The sequence below is a fragment of the Hyalella azteca genome, unplaced genomic scaffold (assembly GCF_000764305.2).
Source record: "Hyalella azteca isolate HAZT.00-mixed unplaced genomic scaffold, Hazt_2.0.2 contig10310, whole genome shotgun sequence".
Lineage (NCBI taxonomy): Eukaryota > Metazoa > Arthropoda > Malacostraca > Amphipoda > Hyalellidae > Hyalella > Hyalella azteca.
In genome coordinates, this window is record NW_025940355.1 from 142,843 (window position 1) to 167,022 (window position 24,180).

The following is a 24,180-nucleotide window of genomic DNA, read 5'->3' on the forward strand; positions in this document are numbered from 1 at the left end:
GAAATCAGCGGAGCGATTCAGTCAAACTTTCCGTAATTTATGTTTTCTTGCGATTTTTCTAGTCTCCGCTTAGTAGTCACAGTGATTAAGTAAAAACCTTAACACCAATCAAGGGTGAAATAAATTGCCTTGCAAATCCGACAAAAAATTGCGAAGTATATGAACAAGAAAATTATCTTAAAGTTTTCTGTCGCAGTTCTCAAGAGTCGTGAAATTTTTTAAGGCAAGATTATTTTTTAAACCCTCCTGATGTGTATTTGACACTATAACGCTGATTCACTAGTTTAAAATTAATATTTCCATCCTTTGTATGCTGATGGAAATTAAGATTTCTATTTTTGATATCCTTTTAATCTGAATAATTATGTCACCTAAGACTTTCAGAATTTTTTTTTCACAACGAGACTGCATCGATAACGCTACTGAAAAAAATGTTTTATCTTATCATAAATTACCATGAATTTCACGTAATAATGGTATTGTGCAGTCATGATGAATAATAATAATACACCATTAATAGAAATCTCATAAAGATGCAGGTATTGTGTATTTTTAGCGCATTTTCTGCTTTACCCTATTGTGCTCGTCATGTCCGTCTGTCTGACCGTCCGTCTGTCCGTGATTTCACGTTTTCGTCGACGAGAAAATACGCTCTCTGTCACTCACTGCAGTGAGTACTGAGTTATATTTTTTACAATTTGATCATTTAACAATAGTTTAAAGACTTTTGCTTTTGCTACAGAGACAGTTGGCTAGGAAATAGAGAAAAAAGGACGTTCCATATTTTTTTACTTACTTTAACTCTAGATTTGAAAAAATTATATTGATATTTTTGGCACTTTTAAAAGTGATACTTGAAGTAGCTGGCAAGAGTGCCGCTAGCATTTTTACATATATATGAAAAAATCGAGTATTTATATTAACGGTTGTAACCTTGTAAGGTCCATGCAACCAAAACTTTTAATTTTTCCTCGAGTCTTCAAGGGTACCTTCAATAATACACGGCTTCAATTCGCGTATATTCATCCTGTATATACAAAGAGACTTCTATAGTCCGGTTTTTGGACGAGATAAGCAGACGCATTTTACGCGACAGTAAAGGAAGCCTCGGCAGTTATGCTGGCAATTGAGGCGCGCCGGAATGCCGGCCAGATCCTTGAAATTTCCGCTCCACAACCCAAGCACGAATACAATCAAATAATATCACTGAAATTATGCAACAATTTGACGCGTTGCATGCATATAGATTAGTATGGTTGGAGGTGGTCGAAGGAAATTCGGCTGTACTCATTACTGATAATTATGGTTACCGCGCCATATCTTTTCTATAAGATTTTAATTTTTTTTTCTGCGTGGCAAGAATTTGGAATAAAACTATTTATAATTAAAAAATATAAGGACAAATTATAGATTAGTCATACATTTTCAAATAAAGGACAGAAGTATCAATATCATATGAGCTTTTACGGACAATTGACTATAAATCGGAAAATGCAAACTACAAGAAAATGCATTAAAAATTTCCTTTGTGATAACAACTGTTCAAATTTAATGCAAGTTATTGCACTGATGTTCTTCAACTAATTTCAATTAATTTTGCAGTTGTACAGCGAGCGCGAGAGAGGACGCGTGGTGATGTTCGTGACAAGCCTCGGCATCGTGCGCTCTACCTACGAGCGCTGCCAGAGCATCCGCAAGATCCTCTGGAACTTGATGGTCCAGTTCGAGGAGCGCGATGTCTTCATGGCCAGGGACACTCAACTGCAGCTGCTAGACAGGCTTAACTCGAAGGTGGTCAGCCTGCCACACATCTTCATCGAAGGACAGTACTTAGGGGTGAGTAATGTCGAGGTGGTGGCCAGTGACTGGTCGCTGACTGACTGGTCGCTGACTAATTCTTAACTGGTCGCTGACTGGTTTTTGACTGGTTGCTGACTGGTCGCGCTGACAGGTCGCTGACTGGTTTTTGACTGGTTGCTGATTGGTCGCGCTGAATGGTCGCTGACTGGTCACTAACCGGTTGTTGAGTTATCGCTGGCTTGTCGCTGACTGGTCTGTCTGGTCGTTGACTGGTCGCCGACTGGTCGCCGACTGGTCGCTGACTGGTCGCTTTCTGGTCGCTGACTGGTCGCTGACTGGTCAATGACTGGTCGTTGACTGGTCGCTGTCAGGTCGTTGACTGGTCGCTGTCAGGTCGTTGACTGTCGCTGTCAGGTCGTTGACTGGTCGCTGTCTGGTCGCTGACTGGTCGCTGTCTGGTCGCTGACTGGTCAATGACTGATCGCTGACTGGTCGTTGACTGGCCGCTGACTGGCCGCTGACTGGCTGCCGACGGACCGTTGACTGCCCATCGACATGGTCGTTTTCCGTAGACTAAAATTGTTAGGGTTTTACTCATCTAAAATGGATAATTAATTATCATCGGAATAGGCAGCTTGTGGTGAGGCACTATTTGTCTACTAGCAGCCTGCCTATGATAGACTCCATGATAGACTTTTAAGATTGACAATTTTCGATCAGATCACTAATCTGTCTATAATTTTCATTTAAGGATAGTGTTTTCATTAAAACTCTTTCCAAAACTGTATAAAAGTTTTATACTGATGACGAAAAAAGGGCGCAGCCTTTTATTGCGGGTACAAATCTACTCCTAACAAAGTTAATCAGGTTGTACTCATGCAATAAACTCTAAAGGTTAACTAAACATTTTTTATCTTTCTTATTTTCATATTTTCATTGTAATAAAAAATGAAGCAGTTTCATTCTCGAAGACCACACCATATATATTAAATTTAATGTTAAATATTAAATATTAGTTAAATTTTTTTTCTGAAATGAATTTCTTTTTCAGGGCGCGGACTTGATCGAACATCTCAACGAAACTGGAGAGCTCCGTCGCCTGATGCAACCTTATCGGGTGAGGTGCTTGGGAAGTCGAACGTTGTTGCATTGCAATCAACATGTAAAATAAGAAAGATTTCCTATCTAATTACGTTTAATGAATACAACGTCCAAGTATCCCATAGCACGCATTGAATGAGAACTCAGATTTGGTTGCTGCTCATCAACATAGGCAATGAAAAACGTACCATATAGAAAACCTGCAATTGAATCCCAATGATCCCAATTGATCAACTATGTACTGGGATTATTAATTGTTTTCTATACTGCTAACACTGCTTGAAATGTCAAAACCCAATTTAATATGAATTAGGCACAGGCCATGTGAATCTGATTTCAGCTTTTCGATAATTTCTGTAGATTGCATTTGTAATTGTGTGAAAATTTAATGGGAAAAAATCCAATATCCAATAAAAATCCAATATATATTATTATCTGGAATTATATGTTTGCAAATTAACAAAACAAAGTAAAGAATTACTCATCCTGATACTACGATTAGTGAGAGGGTTTCAAAAATTGCATTTTCATTTTTAGAACGTAGCGAATAAATCAGTCCCAAATAATCAGCAGAACCAAGAACAATGTTAGACAAATTCATTTACTACACAATTAGTCGTCAAGCAAAACATTATTTGATGCTTGCCAGGAATAAACTTTTATGATTGTTGAAGAAAATTATTAATCAGAATTTATCTAGAACAATTTTAAAAACATTCATTATTATTAGGAATATTTATTATTTCACACCCGCAGATGCAGTCACAGAGCAAGACGCGGTGTGAAGCGTGCGGTGGACACCGCATGCTACCGTGCCCAGTATGCAGTGGCTCCAAGAAGTCGCTTCACCGCAATCACTTCACACTCGAGTTCGTGGCGCTCAAGTGCAGCTGCTGTGATGAGTCCGGTCTGGTGCCCTGCTCTGAGTGTGCGCAAAATGGCTAAAGGAAGCTCATTTTTTTTCGTTTCTTGAATTTTTATTGTAGAGTTGGTTTAAAGGAATGGGTATCCGGCTCACAATAACAGATTTAAAAGGATTGACGAGCAAATTGAATTTTAATTTAAATTCAAACGAACAAAGTTAGCCAAATCGTTAAAATTTAGTTGAACAGCAGCATTTATAGATTATATATTATAATTGTATTTGAAGTTCAGATTACACTTATTTACATATGGAAGCTTTGATTGAAATTAGAATGATTGATTTAATAATGATCGCTCTAAGTTAAATGACTTTCCATAGAGTAAGCAACCAAATAGAAATGAGATAAATGAACATTCCTAGAAAAAAAATCAAGGAATGCTCTGCATTTTCTGAACCATATAATAAGGATTAGGATGGAAAAATTGTATCGCAAGTTCTGTGCAGATTGTGAAATAAAATGTTAATATATAAAACTCTAAGCGGCTAGACCAATGCATCGAACCATTGACCATATATATTGTAAAAATACTAATTCGTTGAGCGCTATACTTGATGTTGTTGAAACTATACTTCGATTCGTGGATCTATACATTATCTTATATTCGTAAGACACAGGTAGGACTTGGAAACGTAGGAGCAAAATTTATCGCTTAGAAAAGAAGTCAGTAAGTTATGAGTGTTGTGTCTGCTAACTATCATGCAGTTACGCCGTATTGATAAGAATATAGGGGGTTAAAAGATGATATGTATTGGGATAGTAATTAAGTTATACGGTGTGTGAATATGAAACTTCATTCACACGACTGAGAACAACACATGCAGGGATCGACACTTTGTTAGGATACTTTAATTTATAATTCTTGATGCTTGCAACTGTGCATATGTAGGACGTTATATAAAAAATATCAAATTCGATATAATGATAATAATTATAATTATAAGAAATATTAAGAAATTTCTCAAATTCGTTTTTGCTCGAAATTTAAAATTTGAATGAATAATAAACTAAATTTGAATAATGGAGAATAGCTTATTTTTTTATCGTGGCGGGGGATCAATATGATGAGGATAAAGTGAATTCAGCAAATACGAGTATATAGATTTTTCATTTGATTGCTGGATCCATAAAACTTTTCTTAAAATTTTCCTCATTAATGGTTGATGACAGTTGGCTGGTATGTAAAAGTTAGACTCTTTTATTGACTGTCTTTTCACAGAAGTGACTGCACCTAAAATCTAACTCAGATCGATCTATATACACTTTACATATTAATAAGTGTGCACAACTGCACTCATCTATGTGCCTGTGATAAAATTATCAACTTTTGTATATATTTTTCACGTAGTGTTTTTTGTAGTCGCAAATTAAAGTACTATATGAAGGATCTAGTTCTGCAATTTTATTGCGCATGTAAGTTTCGCTGTCAATGGTAATATTAAAAATATTAGTGACCAATTTTTTAAACTCTTTGATAGTTCTACATGGCACAATGCTAGACGTTATTTGCCTGTTGCGATCGTGGGTTCTTACTGTCACAAATATCTAGAAGAGTTATCTTGATAGTTTTTAATGTTTCTTTGAATTGATTATTGATTGAATGAGCTCATAAGTCAAGTTGAGATCAGATTCGCGTGGTCATTCTAGAGCATACATGCGGTGTCGCAAAAAAAATCGAACAACCAAGTAATTAATTTATTTTTAACGCTCCGATGATTTAACTTTGAGATTTTTTCCGAATTACATGCATATGTATAGAAAACATTTTACCCTTTTTGCACGCATATGTTGGGAACATAGTTAGAATCTCTTAGGCTGGGCGATGAGCTGGGATTGTAGAAGGCCTTGAAAGATTTTTATTCACATGTTTCGTTTTAAAAGTTTAAATATTTTTATCGTAGTCCTACTAGGCATTTTACCATATTACTTCGAGTAGCATAGCTGGCGTTAAGAGAATGTATTTAATTACTTCTTTTGTGTACGGTATTTTTAGTCACACATTCAGTGTTGTGTTTAGCAGTTGCATTATATTAATTTGCTTTACACCCGTTCAAGGTTTCTCACTTATGTATAAAAAAATGTTAACTCACTTACTTCTATATCCCTTTTCAGTTTCTACTTGCTGATTAGCAACTTTTTTCGAAGTTTCTTATTTGTACATCATTATAGTGTTTCGAAAATACTATCAGTTTGCTTATAGCGCAAGTTCACAAGGAATTTAAAATCAAAGAAAACGCCAAGTAAATTCACTATATCGATATTGAATAGCAATATCGAGATGGTTAATTTGCTTGGCGTTTTCTTTGCTTTTATATTCCTTTTAAAAATACTTTCATGTGCTGTCTGTCATTGACCTGAATGTATTAAGAGGGGTTTAAAGGCTTAATCTTTTTAATCTTCGGATCAAATTTTACAATTCTTCAACTGTTCCGAAAAACCTACACAGACAAGCACTATAAACGGCAGTTAAGTCTTTTTCAGTAGCATATATCGTAGCAATTGTAATTTGATGATGTACAGAATGCAAACAGTTTTCACGTTTAAATTCGTTTTAATTTTCCAGGCCACGATGTAATATTCTTCAGTGGAATTATGGATTGACTTTTGTTATTAATTTGAAATACGATATTTTCATCTAGTTTGCAAAAAAAAGGATCAGGTGTAAAGACTTTTCAAGCTCTTCACTACAATCGCTCATTATGAAAAAAGGCATTTGTGTGTAAACAAAATTACTTTTTAAAGCTGTCTAAGTAAAAATTTTCACCAATACACTGTTAAAACTTCGTCAACAAAATAGAACACAAGTGTCTTATCACGAAAGATTGAAATTTAAAATATATTTCGGCTTGGCTTTGGTCAATCCTGCGCTGGAGGTACATTAGAAATATGAATGTCGTTAATAAGTGAGACTGAAAACAGGGAAAAGTTACCAGGAAATTTTATTTGCATTGGAAAAAAACAAATGGAAATGTACGAGCAATTAGAGGAAAAAAAGAATTATTTATTTTCAGGTATTATTGTTACATAATCTTTTTGATTACTAATATTGAAATGGCTGAAGGCATTCTAGATGAAGCATCGACAATATTCCAAACCGGCATAATATTTGATTACAATACTAAACACTCATGTTCTTGCTATTCTGGGCAATCAATTTTCATGACGTATGAATCAGACAAGAGCAAATGAATAATGTCGCTCTGTGTCCCTGACGATTCACGCTATATGTACTTTCATTATTTGTCTCTTTGATGTTCAAAATTCAAAGTGAGTTCGACGACCTAATTAGTTACGTTGAATTCTTAAATGTCGACTTATTAAACAGTGATTTGAATATCAAGAGAGACGTCAAGAGGCACGTCTATCTTGACGTTTAGGACACCGATGGCCTCTTCAAAGGCCCAGGTGGACGGGTCCAAGGCCTCCCCGTTGACGGTGATGGCGGTGGGGTTGGACGGGTATCCGTAGAACGCGACGTTGTCAAAAGAAAGCCCCACCAACTCGTCTTGTCCGTTCGTGACCACAGAGGTCAGGGTGTTCTTTAGGGAGCGTATAAATACGTAAAAAAAGTCTTTTTAATATGTAAAGACATTTTACAAAATTTCTAAAATTTGAAGGATTATCGAAAAATTTGCTGAAGAAAACGGTTGAGTGCAAATATAAATGCAATTAATTGAAGGAACCAGCTTTGAATGAAAGAGATGGCAAATTTGGTAACAGTGGAAACGCTTCAACTTGGGCAAATAATAAAAGGCTTCAAAAAATTAATATATTTCAATAGATAAAGGTTTTCTTATTGGTAGCTTCGTTAAGATTCTACTCTTTCTATTGTGGATGATCAACAAGAATAAAGATTTTTTGATGCGCAAAATTTTTTCAGTGCATGAATTAGTGAGATAGTGAATTTATTCTAGCAAATGCTCTAATTATTACTCAAACTGTTCATTATATCATAATTTTTCTGAATCATAATAAATTTGCAGGAGTTTAAAAACTGCTAATAATTGCAGAATTACTTCTACTAAAACACCCTTTATCTTAGTACAAATAACAATGAATTGTAATCACTCTGTCCATACCAATAAATTATTATTCTGCCTGAGTCTATAATCGCTTGCGCATTGCGTACTGGTCTTAGATTTCCCTAAAAATGCATAGCATGCTTTTTATTGAAGATTTTTCCTTACAAAACATGGATAATTGTACGCTTCTTTGAGAAGAGAAGTAGCGTTTCATGTTCATGGTTTGAAATACTCACGTTAGCGAAAGTGAATGTGGACGTGTAGGTCATGACGCGATCATATTCCCCGTCGTCCCAGAATAGTGCCCCCTCAGCAGAGAAGGCTGAGTCCAGCGCTATGGTCAAACCGAAGGGATTTTCTCGGCTGCAGTCACACAGAATTGAATTTATTTCATATATAACAGCATGGGAGGTTTGACATTAATTAAAAGTTAATAAAAATAAAAATTTTCGCTGAATGCATTATATTATTTATTTAGATAGGTAAAAATTTGTCATTGGAGAGTTACAGATCTAAATTAGCAACGAGTTAGCTGCGAGTATTTGTACTGAATTTTGCTACAAGTCGAAATCAAAGATGTCACTGTAACGATGAAACTTTATTTGAAGACGAAACAAAGTGGATGCATAGCGGCCGGTATTCAGTACGAAATAATAAACTTAGCAGCTGCTCGCACTGCAGGAAAAATCTTTGACATCAATACAGTAACAGTAATCAGGAATTATTATGAAAATAATTAAATTCATAGGAATGAGTATCTGATCCAAAATTTTGTAGTCTCATTGGTTTCAATTCCTTATAGGTTTTCTTTCTATAGTGGATTAATGAACTGCAACTAAACTCCTCTTTAGAGACCCTGCACTGCGTCATTGAAAAAATCGTGTTTTCATTTAACTCCATGCCGAATTTTAGATAATAATTTAAAACAAAACTTTGAATAATTCGCTGTTATTCTAATAATCGAATTAAGAAATTTAATCTGTTATTGTTTCACTTATTCTGCATGTACCTGAGTTGGGTTGTGGTTGCCGGGGCTTGGTTTGGTAGAATTGTCCCGCCTCTGACAAACACTGGCAGAACTTCTAAGGGCGCCGCGACGTTTACAAGTCCAGCGAGACTGCTTACCCTCGCTCCACTCGCTAGGTCGTACCACAAGCCCTGAAAATGGATAATTTCCTTGTAGTTAGTTTAACAATAGTCGGGATATACTTTCACTACAAATTTATACATTTTGTTACGTTTGATTATCAGATGATTGAGAAATAAATTTCGATTGTTATTTTCTTATTTACTTCATACGTTTTTTTTTTAAATAGCCAAATAAACAATCATCAGTTCATCATAATATTGAACGGTAAATAAAAGTACATTATTTATTATCTACAACATAAAAAACCATTATTCGGGCTCACTAATTAAAAAAAAAACCTAGCTCTCGAACTAACCTCTGGAAAATAAACGTCTCGTTCCGTGAGTCCGGCGGCGATTACAGGAGCGACCATGATGCCGGTGCCCCAGAAGAACTGATCGTCGACGTCCCTGGCGATCACGTCTCGAGGGAAGACGTTGTACAAGGGACGGACCACGCTGCTGCCGCCCATATGGGCCTAGCATCGAGGAAAGATAATGTTGGGATGAAAAAATCTTAATTATAAAGCCTTAAATGCGGCCAATCCAGCCAACCAACCGTTTTGGATAATGGTTCTAAATTCAAGGAAATGCTTTTTCGAAGTTTAAAAAATGAGTCTAATGGAGAGGAAATTCGAGGCTGAAACGAAAGAGTTTTGAAAAGCAGTAGATTCGTGATAAATCCACAACCAACCATTCATGATGATGGTTTTAAATACAACGAAATACATTTAAAACATGAGCTTTACGGCCGGAAAATCAATGCTCTCATGGTGCGATTAGACCACAATTTCGAAGAATCCACTAATAAACACGTTCAGAAATTGGTTTTAAACCTAAAAAAAATTTGGCAACAAAGAAAGAACGTTGAATAATACTGGAGGCTGTGTTTCACAATATATACACAATAAAGGAAAATTTTTATTGCAAATTTACAATAAATATAAGTTGACTCACATCGTGAAGAAGGGTGTACAAGTAAGGCAAGTATTTGTAACGTAGCAGTAACACGTCTTTTGATATCTCAGCCACTTGAGGATGGACTGCTGGATCTTGGTCTGGAGAATTCTTTGCGTTGTGATTCCGGCTGAACGAACATAAATAAAATAAATTTATTCAATAATTTTTTAGCAAGAGACCTTATTGTTTGATGATCAACTTGCATAATTTTTTATTAAATAAGCTATTTCGGTCTTTGGTCGCAAGGAATATGTTAATTTAAAAATTGTTCCGAATACTCATTTACACATTTGATTTTATTTTTCTAGCAAGACGTAGTTTAAATTTAAGAACAACCAAATTTCAAGATTTATTTTTATGAGCATTTCTTACCTGAATGGATAGAAAGCGCCGAGCTGCATCCAGCGTGCGCACAACTCCTGGGTAGGGCGGCCGCTGAAGCCACAGATGTCAGCGCCCACCATCGGCATGCCGAACAAGTTGAACTCAATCAAGCCTGGGCCAGGGTTGAGCTCGAAATTACTCAACCCGCCCACCATCAAAATTAATCCACCCGCCCATCAAAATTGATCCACCCGCCCACCAAATTACTCAACCCGCCCACCATCGGCATACCGAATAAGTTGAACTCGATCTAGCTTGGGCCAGGGTTGAGCTTGAAAATTCCTCAACCTCATGTTCGAAAATGGGTATTGTCCCTTGCTATTCCTTTGGTCTCTAAATTATCCCTTATTAAAAATTCTGGAGTCTATTAATTACTTATAATGTTCTCGTGAGTTCCTGTTCTCAATACCATTACATGAAATGCATGGAACATCATTGATGGGTCAAAAACTCAATAATACAAAGATAGTTCGTATAATGGTTTAATTAATTCAACAATGGTTCCTATAATTGATTATCACAACTTTCTTAATTATTGTTCATGTATAGACCTTGTTAAAATTCGTTTGTCCTCACCGATCACTGATCGAGCCAAGTCGTCCCACAGCGCTTCGTTGTCGCCAAGCCAGTGAATGGCGTACGGAGCGGACCCCGGGAACGTTGATCGTGACAAAACCAACTGCCTCTTGCCAGGAAACAGTAACTCCATGGCTCTAGAACAATGAGAAATTAGTGAATAAAGATCGCTGAACTTATTGGGCATCTGCTCAACTTTGTATGGTAAATGTGAATTATAAGTCTTAATATTATTAGCATAGTGGAATCACGTATAGATCAAGAGATCAAGAAAGATCAAGAGATCAAGAAAGGCAATGCCTTTCAATTATTTTTATTACACACATCGGCCACAAACATGGCCGCTTACAATTTATATAATCAGTAAATTACCAAAGGCATAATGTGAGAAAGAGCGCTAAAAAATTGAAAAAATGGAATTTGGGGCCGAAATAGACGAATTAAGCCCATATTAAAAATTGTGCGATTGAATATAATCGAATGAAGTTTAAAAAGTCTCAATATTGACAGTGGCAACCCGAAGAAGCAATTTTTTGTATCATTCTAGAGCAGGAAATCTATCAATATGAAGAAGGAACAATTTCGCAAATTTACTGACAACTCAGTCACAAAGAAATGGCATGGAAAGTTACGGAATTCTCAATATTTATAAAAAATGTAAAATAGTTTTTTATTCAAACAAAAATCTTATGGCAAAGATGGTTTCAGAAACTTTTTTTAATGCAATCGATTACATTGGCATTTTCTTTGCTATTAATTTCTTAGAAATTAAAACCAATAAATTTCAGTGCAATTAAAATTCTTAGAACTTGATACCCTTTCAGCTCAGAACTCACTTGTGCGTTGCTACTGACTCGGACCAGCCGTACAGAGAATGCGTATCGTACAACAAGTAAGAGTCATTGCCGTTAGTCTGCGCTCCGGACATGCAAAGCGTGCGATCACTGCAAATATAAAACATTGGTTGAAAAAACTGTTTAATCGTCAGTCGATTTTCGGCTGTCACATCATACATCAATATAGATTATCATGTAATTGGGTTCATAGTATTTTGCCGTTTCTTCATTCTAAAAAATCAATCATACAAGGCAGCTTTTCATGTACATGGCTGTTTAAGACGATGAAAGAGCATATTTATTTTTGAAAGACTAATACCGCCTTTCTCGTCGATTGAACCACTGAATTAAGCGATTAAATTTAAGTAAGTGTTCTTAATAACACTTTATCAATGTAAAATTCTCTAATGATGATAGTTGATATTTGATATGGTCAAAGATTTTCATCTTTCACAAGAACGCATAGAATCCTGACTAAAATATATAATTTCAAAGATAATTCAGTTAAATTTTTTTTTGAAATTTGCTAAGATGTACACTCAACTGAGATACGTTTATGCAAATACTGCCTGCAAGTCTAGAGACAATGTGATCGGTTAAAACCTTCTACGATAACATTGTTCCCATTACAAAAAACGACAAATTAACAATCTCGTATTACAGTTAATAGGAACGTAATCTGTGATGAATATCGGCTAGACTAGAATATTTTAAGCCCTTGTATCACGGTACGTTTTTCTCTTAGCACTTCACCATACCTGATGCGTCCGCTTCGTGAAAAGCCAACCCTGGTCATCTTGGTCGGGTAGGGCGGCGAGTCAAGAAAATTGAAGGGACATTTTAGGCTCCACGGCTCCAGGTCGTCTGGGTAGTTTGATGGCTTGTCTAAATTCGTACCGAAATTTGACGGTTCGTTCATGTCTATCCACAGTGAATCAAATGGCACCATCTGTAATCAAAATAATAGTAAATTTTACATTATATACGGATACATGAATATGATTAAATATTCCATATATTTATTCAAATTTTAAATGACCGAGTTATGTAATTAATATACATGAATATTGAATGTAACTTCATACGCGATCAAGAGTCTGCAAAAAATAGTCATTGAAAATGCGTCATTTCAAGATGAATGAACACGATGAACTATTGGATTTTCCCTATACAAATAGAGTACTGCTTAGGTTCCGGCTGACGAGTCGCTACACTCGGCCAAAGTTATTCTGGGTCTGATTGGCAACTCGGTACGACTTTTAGAAGTGCCAATTAATATAGGCAGTTTTAAAAGTGTAAAGTTTACCTCCTCCTGTAGCCAACTCTTCAAAACCCAAAGCCAAAGCGGACAAAGGAAGCTAATTGCGTGCATCCCGAGTTCTAGGCTGCACTTCTTTCGAGTCAGCCCGCATTTAATTTTGTTAGAAAGATAGAGCTTCGCACCTGATGAAACAAGGCGATTTCTTGAGCCCACCAGTCCTGGGTTTCGGGCTTGAGGAAGTCCGGGAAAACAGTCTTATTATCGGGCCACACGTAGCCGACCATGTAGTCGTTGGTGCCCGCGGGCTGGTCGCCCGGCACCAGCGAAGGTGTCATCCACTTGATGAAGGCATCGGCATCGCGGCCGCGCACCACAGGCTCGTAGTTGTCGAAGTCTATCACCACCGCCGGATCCTGCTCAGCGTAAAGACTTTAATGATAAAGGTCAAGTAACAATCTCCTGCTCAGCAAAACCGTATGAATGATAAACGTGCATAACACTCTTCTGTTTAAGATAAGCATTTTAATGATAATAGTTAAATAACACTTTTATGCTAAGGAAAATATTTGAACGACAAATGTCGAATAACACACCCCTGCTTAGCAAACCATATGAACAAAAATGATTTATTAACACTCTCATGCTCAGCATAATTTGAATGATAAAGCTTCAATAACACTCTCCTGCTCAGCAAAAACACGTGATTAATAACATATAACAAGCTCATGTTGAGAATGACAACAGCAGCCTGAGGAGGATGCTTGTATTCGAAACACACGTTTCACTGGTGTGAAATTTTATATCAAATATGAACAAAACAGTAACATACAGTATATTCTAACGCATTGAAATTTTTGAGATACTGTATAGTGTATACCAATGGATAGAAATGCAGCTTAATTTTATGAAGCATCTACCTAAACAAATCACGCCATAGTAAATAAATAATTCGGAATTTCCTCAAACAAAAATCACAGGAAATGCAAACGTTTGCAATATGAATGGTCAGATCTGTCAGTGAAAAAGCATAGAAACAGAATCATAATTATTTACGATTAAAATGAGTACAGAATTGCATCAAAAATATTTGACATTTTTTAGCAAAGAAACCCTGTTGTCAGTTGTAATACTTTCGTATTCTCACAAGAATGAGCGTGACTTTGAGGCCATCGGAGTGCAGCTCCTCTACCAGCTGTGGGAGGTCGCTCCAGTTGCCCGCTCCGATGGTGAAGTCTCGACTGTTTTCCATGTAGTCGATGTCTATAACTTGCACGTCCTGTCCAAATTATAGGAAAATAACACATGGCCAGAGAAAATTATTATCACGTGAATTTCTATTGTCGATTCTTCAATTTTTAGCTTCTGATTAAGACGACCAAAATGGTGTTAAGTTTTCACGTGATTATTAATAGGAATCTTTTTAGATATTTGCTGATGCATTATGAATCATGGGTTGATGTGTGGTCTTTTATTCAAGATTCAAGAAAATGAACTATCAGAGGATAAAATTGGACTTTTCCAGATATTAGTCTGCTTCATTATTATTACTTTATTGTTTTTTTACGAAGCATTTAATTGTCGTTCAAATGAACTACGAGGGCACGGCACACATAAGATTCATAACAAACAAAAAATAAATAGACACAAGAAAGTATGGGAACGGATAAAATGACTAAACATTAGATTCATAGGTTCTACGAAATAGTTCCGTCTTAAGGCGTCGGCGAAACACTGGCAACGACGAAGGAGCCGAATTTATGGAAGCCGGCAGACTGTTCCAGGTTCTGGCGGCGGCGACCGGGAACGCTCTGTCGCCGACGGTAGATAGACGTGTAGATGGTACAACGAGGTCCACTGTTGATGACGAGCGCAAGCGTCTTCTAGAAGGCATATCTTGCATGCGCTGCAGACCTTCCGTGAGATAAGAAGGCGCCAGACCGTGAAGGCATCGGAACGTCAGAACAGCGACCTTGAACTGCTGAATGCGCAACCAGTTAAGATCGCGCAATATCGGCATCATATGGTCGAATTTTCGCTTAATGCACATGAGTCGAGCAGCAGCGTTCATTATGGATTGCAGTTTATATTAAGCGCCGTGGTCGGAAGTCCGTAAAGAGTGACATTACCATAGTCCAATCTGGTCAGAACGAGCGCCACCACAAGGGCCTCAAGGACTGGACTCGAAAGCCAGCGGGTGATGATACGTATTCGTCGCAAGCGCCAAAGCAAGCGGTGTTGACTTTGGCAATGTAACTTTTCATTGAAAGATCAGAGTCCAGCAGAATGCCCAGGTTTTGAACTACGGGCGCAGGCATGACGAACTCGTTGCCCACGCGAACAGGGTTTGCCCGACGCTTATGCTGGCACCGAACAGTCGCAAACCAAATAGAGTTTGTTTTTGATGCATTGAGCTGGAGCCGGTTGGAGCGCATCCTGTCTGAGACAGCGTCCATGCAGACAGACAAACGATCCTGTAACGCTATGGCGCAGCCGGTGTCCCGTAGCCATATATTTGGGTGTCGTCGGCGAACATATGCGGATTCAAACTACATACTGTATGTGAATCGATTATCTGCAATACATCGAAAGTATATAACAGGAAGAGGATCAGGCCGAGAACTGATTCCTGTGGTACGCCGCAAGTGATCAACGATGACGTAGAAGAAAAGTTCCCGCGTCGAACGCATTGGAATCTATTGTTGAGATAGGACTCGAACCACAGCAGCACTGTGCCGCGCAGTCCGAATGATACGTCACGTCGACGCAATAAAGTGCCAAGGTCGACCTTGTCAAACGCGACCGACAGTTCGAGCAAAGCTAGTGCCGAAATGACGCCACGGTCTACTACGCGCAGAATGTCTGAAGGCACCTTCAGCACAGCGGTTTCCGTCGAGTGGAAATGGTATGCAGACTCCGCGCGAGGCATGAGACTGCTGAAGATGGTTGTTCAGCTGTCGCGCCACAACGCGTTCCAGGAGTTTCGACAAAATCGACCGGTTGGAAATGGGTCGATATGATTTGGGCTCGGAAGCGTCATGGTCTGTTTTTTTTTAATAGAGGCTCAATGTACGCTGATTTCTTCATTGGGAAACATCGTCAGTGAAGTTCATCGGAACAACACCGTCAGAGAGACAGCGGTTGAAAAGTTCGACCAGAAAAGGTACTGGGGTTACAACGTTTCCCTTAAGTAACGACGTTGGCAGCGGATCGCTGGCACACTGCTTGTTAGGCAGCGCGCGCAGCCGCGCACTGCAGTGGTGCCTTCGTCAGCTGTGACGCGAGTGAATTCTTGGAACACGCAGTCGAACGAGCACGGGCCAAATGCCGCCGGCGGAGCATCGACCGACGTTGCTCGCACAGCAGAAATTTTGTCTTCAAAAACTGCATGAAATTCCTCCACGCTTACGTCACCCGAGGCTTCTGTATGACCTCTTCCAAGGAGTTTATCCAACGAGCGCCACAGCGCTCGAATGTGACTCTTTTTGAATAAAAAGAAATGACTCTTTTAGAACGAAGAAGGTCGACATAATTGCGCCACGCATCTCGCCAGGTGGAGGCCACAGCAGTGACGCAGCAGGATTGCCGCGTCTGTTTGCCTGTACACAGCCCGCTGGAGCAGTCGAATCCCCCGCTTCGAGACTCGACATTCATCATCAAACCATGGGTCGAAGACTCGTTAGGGTACCCAAAGGCACAGTCAGCTCAAAGCTGAATATAGTGCCCTTGACTGAATCCTGCCCTGGCCGGCCGTATTTGGACCCTCAAGAGGGAGAATCAGTATCAGATGTACGTGCGGAAAGTGAGTCACTGGATAATATGACAAAATTTTGACTCGCCTGAGGGATGCCAGCTTCTTTCATTCGCTGTCGCACTTCTCGAACGTGATCTGTGGATTTGTATCCCCATCTGGACAAATGGAACCCTAGAGACCAATAGGGCGGGAGCTCGGTGGTACCAATCATCTGCAAAGCAAATAATATTTTTTAAACATTTTGTTCAAAATATAATGACTCTGTCTCATGTGTCAATTTAACGTTCAAGCTGCTTGTTGTACCTCCCGTATCGTTCAACAATTAAACGCTTGACTTTTTTAAGACTGCCACTTTGAAGCTTATAACTTATGCAAGAATGAATTGCGCTGTATAAAAGAGCTATGTTCGTACCGCGGCATACTGCATGTTGACGTCCTCGGGCGTGGGGCCGAAGAAGAAGTGCAGGTCGATTATGCCGCCGATGGTGCGCAGCGTCAGGGCCGGTGAGCCGTCGCTGAGCAGGAACGTCGAATATTCTGCGTCATAATCACAATAGGATCAATATTCTTTTCACGTGAATAGATTTGAGCGAATATTACCCCTATTACTATGTTTCAATATGAAGGAAACTACTTATTTTCTCCCATAAGTTTTGCGAATGGGCCTAATTTTATGAGTCGTATGCACGATTTTTTCCGATAAAATGGCCACAAGCTGTACGTACAGGGGTTGAAGAAAATAAGGAAAACATCTAACATTTTTCTATCGTAATTTTTGAGCATGCTATAAACAATGGAAACGTGACATATTTTTATGTTTTATTGTTTATTGGTGCTGTTAATAGATATTTTATCCTTGCACAGATACTTTTAGTAAATTTTTGTGTCTATAGCTTAATCAATAACCTATAAATCGTAAACCTCTCTGAATTTCAAAAAGGCCAGATTGTTGGTGCCCGTATGGCAGGTACTAGTGTGACAGAACTTCCCGAATGCTTGACGGTTCTAGAGGTACTGTCTCAGAAGTAATGACTGCTTTTAAAAGAGAAGGAAAAATGTCCTCAGCAAAGCACAGGTTTGGTCGAAAATCGAAGTTCTCTGAGAGGGAACTGAAACAATTCACAATTGGTATGAATCAATACCTCAGAAAATTGAGGCTGTAATAGCCGCAAAAGGTGGACCTACACAATACTAAAATATGTTTCGTGGATTTCTTAGATGTTTCCCTTATTTTGTCAAACCCCTGTAGAGCTATGAAGGATGGAATTAATGTAATGCTTGAAGATAAAGGCAACCATCATGGCATCATTTTATTGCATAGAGTACATAATTCAAATAAATTACTGTGGTTTCTTTCTTTAACAAACGGCGATATTTCGAATCATTGTAAAACGGTAGTCCATTCAGTCATTTCATATTATCTATATCATTATTTCAGTCCATGGCATGGAATTGAAGTAATTTTAATAAATAGTGCGTTAATGAATGCAGTCCAATTCACCAACCGAAAATTTGGCTTCTATTATATATGAGTAAATTTTAACGTATCTAAATGACTTTTAAGACATTGATTTGCCATCATATTTTCATTGAACGCTACTATTGGCTAAACGTGTGACAACTGTGAAATTGTTAAGACCTAAAACATTTATTTTTATACGTAAGGGAAATTTTAACCTCTAGCTGAGAGATCTGTTACCCATTGCATTGGAGTTGAAGAAGAGTACAGAGTGAGTGTTGCCGGCTACCGTACTGATTGATGAAGCCCTGAAATAGAACTTTCTGCGATGACAAAGAAGCTTTTTCTAGTCGGAACAACGAATGAAAAAAAATTAAATGGAGATAAACTTATTGAGAACAAATAATCGTTTTTCACTTTCATTCTTTGATGGGTGTTTGGTGCAAAATGGCGAATTAAATAATAATTCCATCCACGAACTCCTTAAATACTATTGTATTAATGCCAGCAATTTGTGAACATCGTGCAGGAATATTACTGGCATCGTTGGCTGATCCCTAGCGAAGATTGGCCAGGTGTTGCGGGGCTCGAAGGTGTGGCGCAGGCGGGCGTGTGTGTTCTCACCGAAGCCGTACAGGTAAGTGGACGGCAGCTGCGTGGTGAACTGGATGAACTGGTTCTCGTATACCAGCGCCCCCACCGTCGAGAAGCTGGAAAAGTTATTCAGTTTATGTAATGTTAATGAACTGCGTGGTGAACTGGATGAACTGGTTCTCGTATACCAGCGCCCCCACCGTCGAGAAGCTGGAAAAGTTATTCAGTTTATGTAATGTTAATGAACTGCGTGGTGAACTGGATGAACTGGTTCTCGTATACCAGCGCCCCCACCGTCGAGAAGCTGGTAAAATTATTTAATTTATATAATGTTAATGAACTGCGTGGTGAACTGGATGAACTGGTTCTCGTATACCAGAGCCCCCACCGTCTAGAAGCTGGAATAGCTATTCAACTTCTATAAAGTTAATGAACTGCGTGGTGAACGGGATGAACTTGTTCTCGTATACCAGCGCTCCCACCGTTGAGAAGCTGATGCAATGTGATTAAAGAGCCTCTATCTAATAATTGAAGGCAATAAATCTTTTTCTGTCGTGTAAAAATATAACTGCCAATAAAAGATGATCTCCATGTGCTCTGTTTTTCATCGCTAGAACCAATTGTGTTCTTCCAAAATCTGATCCTAATGTACTGATTCCAATGCCCAATAAACCGCTCTCCCACTCACACTTTAGTCCCGGTGGCGGCACGACTGATGCTCATCTCGAAAGGCTGACCAGCGGCGGCGACCTCCACCGTGTACAGCGGCAGCGTCCCGGCCTCGGCTGGCAGCGTCAGCGGCACCGGCACCTCGTAGCGCGCTGATGACGCGTCTCTGATCTGATTAGGAGTAATAATTATCGTTTTATAATACAAGTGCAAAATTTATTTATAATAAATAATTAATTATAATAATAACTTATTATAAATGTAATGTAAATTCGAATAAATTATTTCATAATCGCGCAGATGCCGCATCTGTTATCTGATTAGTAGTAATAATTTTTGTTTTATAATAATTAACAAAAGTGCAAAATTTATTTATTATTAGTATTATATTATGATAATAATTTATTATAACAGATAATGTAAATTCTAATGAATTATTTCATAATTTATTGGAAACTCACTATTGGGTATTTTCCGTGATACGATGGATGCGCAATATAACATCAGAGAGCAAATAATAAAATTCCCTTCACAAATTTCACGAGTGTGTGCAATCAAAAATATTGGGCCTTTCTTAAACAATTTTTGAGTAGTTAAGAAGTAAAATTAAAATTTTTTGGTAATTAATAATAGTTATAATAACTTCTATTTTTTTTAATTAATTCAATCGTTGAATTTTTAATTTTGGAAGTGAATGCATTGAAGTGAGCTTCATGATTTTACTGCATTCACAACGTTAAAATTCCAGTATAAATATCCTAAATTCGGATTAAATTTCTTTTGTTAATACAATAATGATGTGAATTGAAATACGTTATGGGTTCTGGTTAGAATTGAACACTATTTATTAGCATTTTCGTATACACAGTCCATGTTCGAATTACCTTAACTTGCACGTGGTGATTTTCATGATAAATGACTTCGAGCTCAAGGGAATCCAAGTCATTTCCGAAGAGCGTCCTGAACGGATCTATCACCTCAAGGTTCACCTGGCAGAAAAAAAAATAAAATTGAGAACTGCATACTTCATCTCTGATGTGTAATCTTTTACTCGACGAAAAGTCACATACTATTATTAATATTACTCTATAACTATATCAGTGGTTCCCAAACTTTTTCAGGCTGGCGCCCCCTTTGGCTCCCTAGTGAATTTCTAGCGCCCCCCCGCAGACATACGCCTCTTTCTTAAAATTTAGCACGCTGCAATTTTAAAAGATAAAGGTTAAACACAAATGTGAATTTCACAAATAGAACCCCATTTAGTGAACCCATATGTTTTTCAGCTGTTTTAACTGTTCCTGCTCTAGAAACCTAGGACGTCGCGGACGCATTTACGGCCGGACTCGTGGCCGGTCTCACGGCCAATCTCCAAATTCAAATATCAAGTAATATCTCCCAAACTAATGAACGCAGCTCTATGAAACTTGGAACACGTTTTCATCAGGACCTAACGGTGTTGTTTAGCTAGTATTTTTTTTTAACTTCGCCTTCATTCATGAGTTACGCGTATATTGCGAAACAGGTCGAAATTCGCAGTGATAAAAAAAAATTTTCGAAACTATTGCACAGATTTGAACGAAATTTTGAATATACATTCCTAACTACCAAACGGTGATTTTTTAACTAATAAAATTTTTTCGATTTTTGTGCTGCACGTGATGTGTACAAATCGTCAAACAAACATTCGAACTTCTGACATTGACTTCGGACTACCGCCCCCTTTATCGCCCTCCTACCGCCATCTTGTCCCTTATCGCCCCCGAAATTCTTTCCACCGCCCCTAGGGGGGCGATATCGCCCAATTTGGGAACCACTGCTCTATATATTACCATGTTACCACGTTTTTTTAGCTTCCTATCGTGTCTGTCTGTCTGTCTGTCTGTCATCAAAATTTCAAACCTTAATTTATGGCACTTCTGAAAATCCTAGAAACTTGAAATTTGACATGCATGCTTATGCTGCCTAACAATTCAATATTTGATCATCAGAAATAATAATTTAAACAAAATGTTTAGAAAGAAAAAATTTAAAAATAAATAAATAAACTAAAAAATTCATCGTTCGGAATCGAGTTTTTTTCTCGAACATCCAGACTTGCCAACCCTTTAAATTGATTCGAATTGCCAAAATTGCTAAACTAAAAAGTAGAAAATAAATAAATATAAAACCATTTATAAAAACCACTTTTTTCTGTTTTAAAAAAATTAAAAATAATGAAATAAAACAAATAAAAACTTTTAAAAACCACGTTTTCTTAACGGACAAAAAAGAAAAACATTTACTCTTACATAACATTACATAACAGTTTACATAGGTGACTTAAATGTTACATGTAAGAGTAAATGTTTTTCTTTTTGTCCGTTAAGAAAACGTGTTTTTTAAAAGTTTTTTATTTGTTTTATTTTTCTTAGTTTAGTTCTTGTCATCAAAAATTCAAACCTTAATTTAGAGCATTTCTGAAGATCCTAGAAACTTGAAATTTGGCATGCATGCTTATGCTGCCTAACAATTCAAGATTTGATCATTAAAAATAATAATCTGAACAAAAAATTCAGAGACTTTTTTTTAATTAAAAAAACTAAAAATTCACGGTTTGTTGGGAATTGAGTTTTTTGTCGCTAAATTTTACAATTGCTAAAATTGCTAAACTAAAAAGAAGAAAATAAATAAATAAATATAAAAAAACATTTTTAAAAACCTCGTTTTTCTGGTGGTTACAAAACTAAAAATTAGGAAATAAAACAAATAAAAAAAATCTTTAAAACCACGTTATCTTAACGGACAAAAAAAAGAAAAACATTTACTCTTACATAACATTACATAACATTCTACATAACTTGAATGTTATGTAAGAGTTAATGTTTTTCTTTTTTGTACGATAAGAAAACGTGGTTTTTAAAAGTTTTTTTTTTTTTCATTTGTTTTATTTCTTTGTTTTTAGTTTTGTAACCACCAGAAAAACGTGGTTTTAAAAACGGTTTTCATATTTATTTATTTTATTTATTTATTTATTAAGATGTAATATACTTGTTATAAAGTGATATCTTGTCATGAACATTTTCAGTTTAGTTTCTTACGATTAGAAAATATTCTATGTAAACCCCTTGAGCTTCTGTTATTGCTAAAAAAATTAAATTGGTTACACTTTTTGTTTAGGTTGATTTTGACGCCACAGCAGTTCCTTTTCACTTCACAAAAAAGTTACTGTTCGTGTTGAAGCCTCACTCAGTCTTTAGCCAAAAATTGCAGTTAGTATTCTTTGATTCCAATTATTTATTTAAGTTTTGGTTAATTTTGGTGCTTCAAACGGTGTTGTTTTTTAGATACCTTGAAGCCTCTGCCCGTATCCTGTGGGTCGCCGGCCACCGTGTAGCCGATGTCGCCGTTGTTCTGCATGACGCACTCTGACCCCGTCCACCGACACGCCGTGTAATTTCTGTTATTGAAATGATGAACTCAGAATAATAAATGGGTTATATTGACGAAAAAGTTAAGTCTTTCTTACCTGCAGTACGAGCCAAGGCTGGTGCAAGGCAAGGATTTATCAAGGCTTTTCATTGAACAAATCAAACATTTGACGAATCGCTTACTCCATGTTGGACTTGACCAGAGGTATCTTCTTAACCAAAACTGTAGACAAATTTAACAAAGTTTTGCTTCATTTTTACGATTATTGTTATTTTGTGAAAATGGCGTTTAAAATTTTCTGAATTTTGGGGCCTTCGCGCAATATATTCTCCATTCAAAGTATGAATTTTTGTGACCTGTTTAGCTGAAATTGTTGTCTTTTATTGCAGTTAAATAAAAAGAGTTATAGTTGCTAACCGCTTGAATTTCCGTTAGCATCATCTGTTCATAAAACATTCGAGCATTTTATAGGTGCATTGTGATAAACCGACTCTTTGTAGCGCAGCAACAAGATAACCTCAAACTCTCGCGACTAAATGTCAGAAATTAAGAAGGTCTGTTCCTCAGTAACTCAATTCTTGGAAACTCTTAGTAGTTTCCGACTCAAATTATTTCTAGAGCTCGGATTAAGGTATCATTGCTACGTAACTCTCGTACACTACGAAGAACGTAACTCGGCAAAATTAATTTAAGTTGTCGTATATAGCATACACATGGAACGTTATTTGTCTATACATTGAGTAGAAATGTCTCCTCTGGCATTTTGCTTGCACATCAGAATTTTTTGTGTGTGCAAAAGTATAATTCTTATTCAAACTTATTACTAAATTCAGTCCATTAGCATCAGCGTTTTTTTTAGACGAAACGACCCTGAAAGATTCAACGTCCTAATTAGCAATAAAATTAAGATAGTTATCAGTGGAAATCCGGTACGATTTCAAGACGAAACGAAACTTACCAAACAAAATAGGAGATTGAAATTTCACGAGTTAAGACGGGGTTAGTTGTATAAGCCACTTTGTTCGACTAGTACTAACCTCCACTAATTGTTGGATGAGTGGCCTTGTTGAGAGGAGATACAATCTACTTCGTTGGTCTTTAGCGAATGGCGTCCACTAAAAGCAAACGTCAGAATTAGTGGCCGACGAGTGGCCAGCAGCTTGTCACTAGGCCAACTAACGGCCTACTGGGAGGCCGATGAATCTATAACACCTGGCAAATCTGATGAATCTCATTTCCCAGTTAATTTTTTGAAATCACTTTCGTCGAAGAGAATTCTTTATGCCCAGGTATTATTATGGTTTTGAT

At 37.4% G+C, this 24,180-nt stretch overlaps 2 protein-coding genes across 3 annotated transcripts in view; one reads left to right on the plus strand and one right to left on the minus strand.

Moving 5' to 3' along the window:
• LOC108679488 (glutaredoxin domain-containing cysteine-rich protein CG31559) overlaps positions 1 to 4,760 on the plus strand; it is a 40,212-nt gene extending 35,452 nt beyond the window's left edge. The window contains exons 2-4 of the mRNA XM_018168112.2: positions 1,603 to 1,836; positions 2,852 to 2,917; positions 3,658 to 4,760. Of these exons, the coding sequence (XP_018023601.1) occupies positions 1,603 to 1,836; positions 2,852 to 2,917; positions 3,658 to 3,846 (489 nt within the window). The 3' untranslated portion in view covers positions 3,847 to 4,760. The remainder of the gene's footprint in view (positions 1 to 1,602; positions 1,837 to 2,851; positions 2,918 to 3,657) is intronic.
• Positions 4,761 to 6,633: 1,873 nt separating this feature from the next.
• Positions 6,634 to 24,180, minus strand: part of LOC108679484 (sucrase-isomaltase, intestinal) — a 56,595-nt gene continuing 39,048 nt past the window's right edge. For both annotated transcript variants that reach the window (XM_018168101.2, XM_018168100.1), the window contains exons 7-19: positions 17,155 to 17,279; positions 16,828 to 16,953; positions 14,136 to 14,267; positions 13,174 to 13,404; positions 12,489 to 12,679; positions 11,731 to 11,838; positions 10,895 to 11,031; positions 10,307 to 10,430; positions 9,932 to 10,061; positions 9,292 to 9,453; positions 8,856 to 9,004; positions 8,083 to 8,209; positions 6,634 to 7,363 (exon numbers count right to left, since the gene is read on the minus strand). In XM_018168101.2, the coding sequence (XP_018023590.1) occupies positions 7,142 to 7,363; positions 8,083 to 8,209; positions 8,856 to 9,004; positions 9,292 to 9,453; positions 9,932 to 10,061; positions 10,307 to 10,430; positions 10,895 to 11,031; positions 11,731 to 11,838; positions 12,489 to 12,679; positions 13,174 to 13,404; positions 14,136 to 14,267; positions 16,828 to 16,953; positions 17,155 to 17,279 (1,964 nt within the window). In that variant the 3' untranslated portion in view covers positions 6,634 to 7,141. The remainder of the gene's footprint in view (positions 7,364 to 8,082; positions 8,210 to 8,855; positions 9,005 to 9,291; positions 9,454 to 9,931; positions 10,062 to 10,306; positions 10,431 to 10,894; positions 11,032 to 11,730; positions 11,839 to 12,488; positions 12,680 to 13,173; positions 13,405 to 14,135; positions 14,268 to 16,827; positions 16,954 to 17,154; positions 17,280 to 24,180) is intronic.